This window comes from Schistocerca cancellata, chromosome 11 (genome assembly GCF_023864275.1).
Source record: "Schistocerca cancellata isolate TAMUIC-IGC-003103 chromosome 11, iqSchCanc2.1, whole genome shotgun sequence".
Taxonomy (NCBI): domain Eukaryota; kingdom Metazoa; phylum Arthropoda; class Insecta; order Orthoptera; family Acrididae; genus Schistocerca; species Schistocerca cancellata.
The window spans coordinates 24,825,781-24,836,781 of NC_064636.1; the positions used below are offsets into that span (position 1 = coordinate 24,825,781).

Below are 11,001 nucleotides of genomic sequence, written 5' to 3' on the forward strand. Positions count from 1 at the left end.
TTTAGCTGATTTATTTAACACATTTCGCGTGAGAAGTGTTTTGCTTGTTAAAAGTGTTTTATCGTGTATTGCATGTGAAAAGTGTTAAAAGTGTTTTATAGTGTTAAAAGTGTTTTGGGTGTGTTTTACCGTGTACCATCTGTGTGTGAACTATTCACGTGTGAAAAGCATTTCGTGTGTAGTAATAGTGTTTAATAATGAGTTCTTTTAAGTGTGAAGTTTGCGGCGACGAGTATAGTTACCGCAAGACTCTGAAGAGGCATATGTCCACAGCCCATCCACAGAAGCTGAGCGAAATGATGCCTCCTGTTACAGATAAAGAGCCTTCGTGTACATACCAATGCTACATATGCGACAAGGATTTTACTTGTAAAGGTAGTTTAAAACGCCACCAACAAAATATTCATGGCCAACCGCAACAGCAAGGGTTTAAGTGTACAATGTGTGCATTTGAAACCGATTCAAAAAAGTGCTGGATCGATCATTTCCAGTCTGTACACGGATTATGTGTGAAACCAGAAGCCCTGGAATTCTCCAGTGAAGAAGAATTTTTAAAATGGAAAGAAGAAATGGAATGTGCTACACATTCCAAATTCATTAAAAGCTGTGGCACTAAATTTTACGATGAGGGCCCCACATGTTATTACGTTTGCCATCGCTCAGGTCAGTTTACCTCCAAAGGTGATGGGAGAAGACATCTGAAATTGACAGGAAGCAACAAAATTAATGGCAAGTGCCCTGCAGAGATTAAAGTCCAATACAAAGAAGGAAAATGCCATGTTACTTTTGTGTCCACTCACGTTGGTCACGATCTGGACCTAAGTCATCTCAACCTGACAGAAAAAGAACGGATGAAGATAGCTGAAGACATTGCTGCAGGAATCCCATTTCCTACTGTCCTCCAAAAAATTCAAGAAACAGTGCAGAGTTCTAATTTGGAGAGAGTGCATCTTACAACAATGCAGGATTTGCATAATATTGCAGCGGCGTATAACCTGTCTTCAGAGTCAGTTAGACATTCAAATGATGCGATCAGTGTTGATGCTTGGGTGCAAGAAGTGCAGCAAAGTGACAATCCATGTGTATTGTTCTATAAGCCTCAAGAAACAATTAATGATCTGTACCCTGAACTGAAAAGTGAAGACTTTGTATTGATTATAATGAACAACGCACAAGGCGAAATATTAACTAAATATGGAAGTGACTGCATTTGTGTCGATGGAACTCATGGTCTAAATGGCTATGATTTTGAAGTTACAACATTACTTGTACTGGATGATATGAGGCAAGGATTTCCATGTGCTTTCCTCATATCTAACAGGAATGATTCAGATGTTTTGAGTATATTTTTCAATTGTGTTAAGTCTCAGGTTGGACAGATTTCCCCCAAAGTATTCATGACGGACCTGGCAGAATCGTATAGTATCGCTTGGAACAAAACAATGGGACATCCTGAAATGAGACTTTTCTGTACCTGGCACGTTGATAGAGCCTGGAGGGCCAATATTAAGAGCAAAATTAGAAGTTTGGACAAGAGAAACGAGGTGTACAATCTTGTTAAATCGTTAATGCAGGTAAGAGATGTTGCTGTGTTTCAAGAATCGTTGGTAAAAGCATTGCAGAAACTCAACAGCGATTCAGAGACTTCAGAATTTGGTCACTATTTCAAGACGTATTATGAAAAAAATGTGAAGTGTTGGGCATATTGTCATAGGATGCGATCCGGACTCAACACAAACATGCACCTGGAGAGCATGCATAAGACATTGAAATATATACATGCTAATGCAAAGCAGGTAAAACGTTTGGACAAAGGTATATCCGCTTTGATGTCGCTTGTAACAGCAAAGCTGTTTGACAGGCTCATTGTCAATGTGAAAGGGAAGCTAACAAATAAAATGAAAAACATTTGCCGTAAACACAAATGCAGCATTCTGATGAATAAGGACTCAATTAGGAAGGTAGGCAGAGGTTGGGAAGTACCAGCCACAAAATCACATGAAGTTTACCTTGTAGAAGAAAATAATATCTTCTGTAACTGTAAATTAGTGTGCACTGACTGTAAAGTGTGCATTCATAGGTATTCCTGCACATGTATTGATTATAGCATTAAGTTAAATATGTGCAAGCATATACATAATGTTTGCCAACTAGACAGTACAGAACAAAATCCTTTTGAAATTTCTGAATTACAAGATGCAGTAGCTACAGATGTTGGAGATACGTCTTGCATTAATGAGAAAGAAGTGATTTTGAAGCAAGTAAGTGGAAATGCTAATTCCTGCACCCCAGAAGCATTGGCAGAAGAGAAGAGAAAAATTATTTCTAGGTTTTCAGAAATTGTTTCTGGTATGTCAGCTACTGAAGTTCAGCTGGCTAACAAAATGGTGACTTTGTTGAAGGTTAATGTAGGTGCTGTTCACACCAGTAGTGGTATCTCTTTCATTAGCCCACAAAGAAGTCTCAAGAGGAAACTTTTGCCCCAGAGGAGGCTGTTTTCAACAAAGAAGAAAAGTTCCTCAAAATGCATATCCATGGCAGTTCCTAATGCAGAAGAAACTAACATCATCCTGAGAACACTTCTGGATGAAGGTCTGTACCATTAATTTGCAACTATTTGTATTTAATATTAAAATATTTTAAATGTTCATGTGCCCGAATCTGTTGTGATTAGTTCTACATTGGGATGTAGTATGAACATTCTGACATGAAAATGACTTCAAAATTTTATCATTACATAACATGCCTCATACAAATGAAGGTAGTGACATAAGTGCCCTATCAATTCCACCTCTTTATACAAACTGATAACCATATTCTAGGTTATAATACATATGTAGTTACTTCTTCAGGTAGACAATACATGGTTATCACCGAAGGCAATAATCTATTGTGGTAGTGCATATGGTGTTACTTCTTTAGACAGATAGGGCTGCTACTTGACATTATTATCATTTGGTACATTTTCTACAGTATGATATAGTATCAATATCTTTCAGATATCTTACCATGTGTGCTTCAGTATTATTATTACTATTTTGTCATACTTCCCCTTTCAGATTTTATTTATAAATTTCATGTTCATGTGATGTGGAGTTTTTTCATGTAGTTTTAGTCTGTGACTGAATGACTCTCCCTGAAAAACCTGTGGGTTATGTTTCAGCTCCCACTATGTCTCGGATAGTATTTTTTGTAGTCTAAAAGCATTGAGGAAATTAGTTTTCTGAGAACCCCAAAAAATAATACATTAGGTGATGACTGAAATAAAATATGCACAAGATATATTTTTTTTAAAATTTTATCAGTGATATTATTTATGGTGTTCATGATTTTTGTTTTGTTACTTAGTATCCTGCATTGTTAACTCCACGATATCGTTTTAATTACTGGTACACATCTTTTTGACACAATTTTTTTGATCAAATAGTGTATTTCACATAAACATTCCACAGCCTTTTTTTATGGTGAAGTGAACAATTCCTGGGTTAGCACAGTTAAATTATTTTTTATTTGCTGTGGTGTGCTGGTGTATTTCCACTCAGTCATTCTATCAGTATTGCTGGAACCTGCAAATAAGTTAGAACTTAGAGTACACAATGATATGTCATGCTTTGTTCAGTCTGATACCATCCTCTACATAGATGACTCACAAGTAATAGCTGCTATAACACTGATGAAAATTTAATATGCCGCATTGAGTAAACGCTTGGAGAATAACGTGCTTTCTCTGTTTGGCAGATTAAGTATACCATTAGAATTACTGAGTGAAAACAGTGGCACACACACAGCAGTGAGACGTGCAACAAGCATCACCTGGTATGTGATGGTAATTCCATGAAGTGGACCACACTGCAAGTGATATATCTTCTATTTCACACATCTCCAGTGCTATTTTTCTGTTCTATGTATGGAACATGATTTATAATCCTGTACCTGTCAGTTCATATGTGCAACAAACTTTGAGTCAACCAATGCAGCAACAGGTCCAAAATAGCACACCAGGTATTAGATTAATTCTGTGTTACAAACAATACTGAAATGCCTTGTGAGACATCTCTGTATTCATGTATGCCCAATGTTACTTCCCTGTTCCAATATACAATGCCTGCATTGTGATTTATTGTTTAATTGTTTACTTACAGAGCCTGACACTGAGCGTGATCAGCAAGGTTTTGGTATGCCATGGCAGCAAGAGCTTCCACACACCACACCAGGTATGATATTAATTCTGTGTTTGGCACAATACTGAAATGCCTCATGGGTCATCCTTATATTCATGTATGTCCAATATTTCTTTCCTGTTCCAATACTCAATGCCTGCATTGTGATTTAATGTTTACTTACAGGACCTGTCAGTGAATGAGTTTAGAACGGTGCTTTCGATAAACCATGAAAGCAAGAGCTTTCACACAACACACCAGGTATGAGATTAATTCAGTGTTATGCACTATACAGAAATGCCCTGTGAGTCATCCCTAAATTCACGTATGCTCAATGTTACTTTTCTGTTCCAATGCACTATGTCTGCACTCTGGTTTAATATTTACTTTCAGGGCCTGTCAGTTTGTCTGTGTGACACAGCAAGTGTCACTGAAAATGGCAGCAACACATCCAACATGCCACCTTAGCTAGCTATGTCTGTCCCTGTAGCTGTGTGGTTAGAGAGACTGATAGGTACGTAGGGTCTCAAGTGCAATTCCTGTCCAAGTCGGAGAGTCTAGCTTCTCGGGGGCTGGGTTATGTGTTGCCATTATCACCACTTTACCTTTTTTTCAAATGCAAATCACCAAAGTGACATCATCTGGTGAAGACTTGCAGTAGGCAGCTGAATGGTTCTGCATAGCATCTCCCAGACAGATATGCTATACGGTCATTTCGTTTCACTCTAGGTAAGAGACTGATTCTATGTTATGCACATTTTTTAAATGAGTTGTGAGTTATCTTAGAATTCGTATATGCTTAGTAAATTTAATATTTATTTGCAGGACTCTAGAGTAAGCAGTGAGTAGCTGTGTACACTATGATGCTTTGTCATGACTGACACCTAGCATGGCAATACAGCATGCCACTATAATGGTGTCAACAGTGTTGGATAGTTTGTCTGCTCCAATGGATGGTGGTGCATGAGAAATAGACTTGTCAGGAAGGCCAGTCAGACCCCTGTACGCCAGGTTTGCAGTTTGGCCAGTGGATATTTGGAACAAATCCACTAACACTCAGGTATTAAAAAGTTTATTTATCTATCTTTAACATCACAGGATCATGTTTCCATATCTGCATCCATAGCCGGCCGGAGTGGCCGAGCGGTTCTAGGCGCTACAGTGTGGAGCCGAGCGACCGCTCCGGTCGCAGGTTCGAATCCTGCCTCGGGCATGGATGTGTGTGATGTCCTTAGGTTAGTTAGGTTTAATTAGTTCTAAGTTCTAGGTGACTGATGACCTCAGAAGTTAAGTCGCATAGTGCTCAGAGCCATTTGAGCCATCTGCATCCATCCCTCCATCCCCCGTCCCCATTCCCCAGTGAGAGGGTCATAACTATTTTGTGAGTTTGTGCATGGAGCACATGAGGCTCCTAGTAATTGAATCCTTTCTACTTTTCCAGGCTGCATTAACTCTCCCGTGCTCATCCATCCCTGTCCTCACTTCTTTCCCTCTTCCCTTTCTTTATATCTCTGTTTCCTTGCTTACACTGGCCTGGCTATCCTGGTTTTTTGCTATCTCTTACAGTTTTATTCTTCTTGCTTTTCACTTCCCTATTTGGAGTGTTTGGTCCCTCTTTGGAGTTTGAACTCCTCTAAATTTTGTCTCCATGGTGTGAGCCACAAGGGGAACACCACCATACATGAAGTCTTTGGATTGTGGCCTTACCAGCTCTTCCATTTTTTACCTGAAGCCATTGTCCTTTTCATGCTCTACAGCTAGCATGGTACCCATTTCATGTGCTTGGGGTGTTATGTACTCTTTTGCTCGAGTCCTCTGACAACACAGGGATCACAGTTCTGATACTTGAGCTGCTACCTCCCCGTGTATGCCTAGGAGTAGTGGCTTGTCGTTCTGGAGCATTGGAACTCCCAGCAACAGCTCCTATTCCAGGTGGCCATTGGTGTGGCTGAGTAGTTCATTTTGATGTCCGTTACTCCTCAATAACCTTTGAATATGTTTCAGGGTGTCATTTCTCATAGTGACCTCATCTTCCAAACTGGTGAACTGCAGGGCAGTCTGGAATGGCAAGGCATTCATTTTGTTCAGAAAGGCTGTAAGGACAACCACATTGATAATGACCACTTTATTCGGGTGTCAAGGTTATGGTTTATCAGTGTGATGTGAAACTGTATTGCTTCACATCAGATTCCTTTTTGCTCAGTCTTGGGCTGACTCTTTGAGTCCACCACCTTCCCAATAAACTCCTTGCAATAAGGGGACTCGTACCGCATGGCCTACAGCGGATCTAACATCCTCTGCTATCTTTGTATTGGTCATACCAGGTTGACTCAAGCCTCTTACTCCATAATGATCTGCCCCTCCCCCCACCCCTCACTGTCATCCATATTTTACTAGACTCCCCCATCTTTTGGCCTTTCGCATTAAACATGCTCTTCCACTCTTCATTGTTACAGACGTTAGCAGACGACCTTGTGTAGTTACATCTGTCTTTGGTTATCATCCTAAAAGTGGTTTGTCCCCTATATTTAAGTACCTGAATTTTCTTCCATAACTGGAGGCCTTCATCATTGCCTTCATTCCGGCCAGGTTTCCCTCCCCCATTTCTCTCCATTTTGTTTGGAATTTTGTGCTGTTTCCTCCCCACCCCCTCTTCTTGTGTCATCTTCCCCTGGTGTTGTCCCGATTGTCACAGTCATGGTATGATGTGGGGACCGGCGTGGGTTTGCAGTGATTCCAGCACCCTGTTGCACATAGCATGATTGAGGCACATTATGATCTCCCCCTACTCCTGTTCTTTATTCTTCCTGCCACCCCAGGGTTTCTTCTGCATCTTTGTTTGACTGTTTACTTTTGCCATCGACTAGACTGTGCTGTTGGTTTTTTGCTCCCACAGCCTCTGACATTTTGGAACTTGGGACTGATGACATCACCATCTGATCCCTCTCCCCATTCAATCAATCAATCAACATCTGCATCCAGCAGACAACCAGTGAGACTTAGTATCTGCTCTGTTAGCATCTGTGTCAGGATGTTACTTGGATTAATGACAATTTTGAAATTATTACTTGTTTCCAAATACAAAAGGCATTTTTGTTCCCTGATAAATTAGGGGTACAAACTATGTGCCAGTATTATGGAAATAACAACCAGTTAAAAATAAAACATTCTGGAATATGAGAAATTTGGTTACAGATAACTTTTGAAATAGGGGATTTTAAAAAATGTAAAATATATACTACAAAGTGAAATCAAAAAGGCTTTCAGCTGAGTTGTATATCAGAATGACTTATCCACCCATTCCTAATTCCACCTCCATGTGTTTATACTGATCATGAAATAATATTTATTTATGAAATTTATTTTTAGGTAAATGAGTTACATTACCAGGAAAATTGATTGTGAACTATCAGATGTAGATATATTCCCAGCTAGAATGAGAAAATATTTAATCTGTTTAACAGTTGTATGTGTGTTACTCATCTAGCTGGATAAAAAATAAATATATATTACAAGTTGATGATTGTAACTTACTCTGTTTTAATTTAGGGATGGGTGACAAATGCATAGTCATCAACAGGTATTACACTGAGCCGGAATCACAGCCATCACTGCCCAGCTCAGCTTGGGAGCAGAGTGACCTAGCAATGCTACCATTCTAGGCTGGTGGCAAAAGCAGCATCAGTTCCTGGCAGTGCATAATATCCCACATGTCAGCAGAACTGCCATACCAGAAGCTGGTGAAGAAGTAAGGAAGACTGATGTTTGACATCTGGTCAACAGTGAAGTCATCAGAAACAGAGCACAAGCTGTGGCACTTTCAAGGACAGAGAAGAAAATCTGCCTTGGCCTTAAGTGATATAGTAAAAATCCTAAATCTGGATGGCAGGACACAGAAGTGAACCAACATGTTCCACAATACGAGACCAACATGCTAGCTAATGTGCTATAAATCTTCATCCAGAAGTGTTCTCAGGATTTTGTTGGGTTATTCTGCATTAGGAACTGCCATGGATATGCGTTTTGAGGCACTTTTCTTCTTTGTTGAAAACAGCCTCCTCTGGGGCAAAAGTTTCCTCTTGAGACTTCTTTGTGGGCTAATGAAAGAGATACCACTACTGGTGTGAACAGCACCTACATTAACCTTCAACAAAGTCACCATTTTGTTAGCCAGCTGAACTTCAGTAGCTGACATACCAGAAACAATTTCTGAAAACCTAGAAATAATTTTTCTCTTCTCTTCTGCCAATGCTTCTGGGGTGCAGGAATTAGCATTTCCACTTACTTGCTTCAAAATCACTTCTTTCTCATTAATGCAAGACATATCTCCAACATCTGTAACTACTGCATCTTGTAATTCAGAAATTTCAAAAGGATTTTGTTCTGTACTGTCTAGTTGGCAAACATTATGTATATGCTTGCACATATTTAACTTAATGCTATAATCAATACATGCGCAGGAATACCTATGAATGCACACTTTACAGTCAGTGCACACTAATTTACAGTTACAGAAGATATTATTTTCTTCTACAAGGTAAACTTCATGTGATTTTGTGGCTGGTACTTCCCAACCTCTGCCTACCTTACTAATTGAGTCCTTATTCATCAGAATGCTGCTTTTGTGTTTACGGCAAATGTTTTTCATTTTACTTGTTAGCTTCCCTTTCACGTTGACAATGAGCCTGTCAAACAGCTTTGCTGTTACAAGCGACATCAAAGCGGATATACCTTTGTCCAAACGTTTTACCTGCTTTGCATTAGCATGTATATATTTCAATGTCTTATGCATGCTCTCCAGGTGCATGTTTGTGTTGAGTCCGGATCGCATCCTATGACAATATGCCCAACACTTCACATTTTTTTCATAATACGTCTTGAAATAGTGACCAAATTCTGAAGTCTCTGAATCGCTGTTGAGTTTCTGCAATGCTTTTACCAACGATTCTTGAAACACAGCAACATCTCTTACCTGCATTAACGATTTAACAAGATTGTACACCTCGTTTCTCTTGTCCAAACTTCTAATTTTGCTCTTAATATTGGCCCTCCAGGCTCTATCAACGTGCCAGGTACAGAAAAGTCTCATTTCAGGATGTCCCATTGTTTTGTTCCAAGCGATACTATACGATTCTGCCAGGTCCGTCATGAATACTTTGGGGGAAATCTGTCCAACCTGAGACTTAACACAATTGAAAAATATACTCAAAACATCTGAATCATTCCTGTTAGATATGAGGAAAGCACATGGAAATCCTTGCCTCATATCATCCAGTACAAGTAATGTTGTAAATTCAAAATCATAGCCATTTAGACCATGAGTTCCATCGACACAAATACAGTCACTTCCATATTTAGTTAATATTTCGCCTTGTGCGTTGTTCATTATAATTAATACAGTCTTCACTTTTCAGTTCAGGGTACAGATCATTAATTGTTTCTTGAGGCTTATAGAACAATACACATGGATTGTCACTTTGCTGCACTTCTTGCACCCAAGCATCAACACTGATTGCATCATTTGAATGTCTAACTGACTCTGAAGACAGGTTATATGCCGCTGCAATATTATGCAAATCCTGCATTGTTGTAAGATGCACTCTCTCCAAATTAGAACTCTGCACTGTTTCTTGAATTTTTTGGAGGACAGTGGGAAATGGGATTCCTGCAGCAATGTCTTCAGCTATCTTCATCCGTTCTTTTTCCGTCAGGTTGAGATGACTTAGGTCCAGATCGTGACAAATGTGAGTGGACACAAAAGTAACATGGCATTTTCCTTCTTTGTATTGGACTTTAATCTCTGCAGGGCACTTGCCATTAATTTTGTTGCTTCCTGTCAATTTCAGATGTCTTCTCCCATCACCTTTGGAGGTCAACTGACCTGAGCGATGGCAAACGTAATAACATGTGGGTCCCTCATCGTAAAATTTAGTGCCACAGCTTTTAATGAATTTGGAATGTGTAGCACATTCCATTTCTTCTTTCCATTTTAAAAATTCTTCTTCACTGGAGAATTCCAGGGCTTCTGGTTTCACACATAATCCGTGTACAGACTGGAAATGATCGATCCAGCACTTTTTTGAATCGGTTTCAAATGCACACATTGTACACTTAAACCCTTGCTGTTGCGGTTGGCCATGAATATTTTGTTGGTGGCATTTTTAACTACCTTTACAAGTAAAATCCTTGTCGCATATGTAGCATTGGTATGTACACGAAGGCTCTTTATCTGTAACAGGAGGCATCATTTCGCTCAGCTTCTGTGGATGGGCTGTGGACATATGCCTCTTCAGAGTCTTGCGGTAACTGTACTCGTTGGCACAAACTTCACATTTAAAAGTACTCATTATTAAACGCTATTACAACATACAGCTACAAGTGGTAAAAACAGCCACAATGTACAGTATCTCTTTAAATCAACAAAATGGTTCAAATGGCTCTGAGCACTATGGGACTTAACTTCTGAGGTCATCAGTCCCCTACACGTAGAACTACTTAAACCTAACTAACCTAAGGACATCACTCACATCCATGCCTGAGGCTGGATTCGAACCAACAACCGTAGCGGTCATGCGGTTCCAGACTGTAGCGCCTAGAACCGCTTGGCCTCTCCGGCCATCTTAAATCAACAGCTTAGTTCATGGTTCATTACTAGAAATAAGAGTAGTCTACAGTAAAGATGCAAATGTAGTTACTTTGGTGTTGAAGGTGTTCATTGTTCAAGAACACACCACTTAAATAGTCTCTTCAAAACATGTAACTAGTAATACATTCAATTTAAGGGAAGGTTAAATGGGTAACTGGTGGCTAACTTCCTCAACTCCATTCACAGATTTATTTG

At 39.5% G+C, this 11,001-nt stretch overlaps 2 protein-coding genes across 2 annotated transcripts; one reads left to right on the forward strand and one right to left on the reverse strand.

Annotated features, from left to right (window-relative positions):
* The first annotated feature begins 197 nt into the window (after positions 1 to 197).
* Positions 198 to 2,606, forward strand: LOC126108848 (uncharacterized). The gene has a single exon (XM_049914215.1). It carries the CDS (start codon positions 198 to 200, stop codon positions 2,604 to 2,606), a length of 2,409 nt encoding a protein of 802 aa, XP_049770172.1.
* A 6,908-nt stretch (positions 2,607 to 9,514) lies between these two features.
* Positions 9,515 to 10,264, reverse strand: LOC126108849 (uncharacterized). The gene has a single exon (XM_049914216.1). The coding sequence runs from the start codon at positions 10,262 to 10,264 to the stop codon at positions 9,515 to 9,517; it is 750 nt and encodes a 249-aa protein (XP_049770173.1).
* Between the last annotated feature and the right edge of the window lie 737 nt (positions 10,265 to 11,001).

Bases quoted from the DNA above. Each gene is read 5' to 3' on its own strand.
- LOC126108849 (XM_049914216.1), bottom strand. From the start codon at position 10,264: ATGTGTGCATTTGAAACCGATTCAAAAAAGTGCTGGATCGATCATTTC.
- LOC126108848 (XM_049914215.1), top strand. From the start codon at position 198: ATGAGTTCTTTTAAGTGTGAAGTTTGCGGCGACGAGTATAGTTACCGC.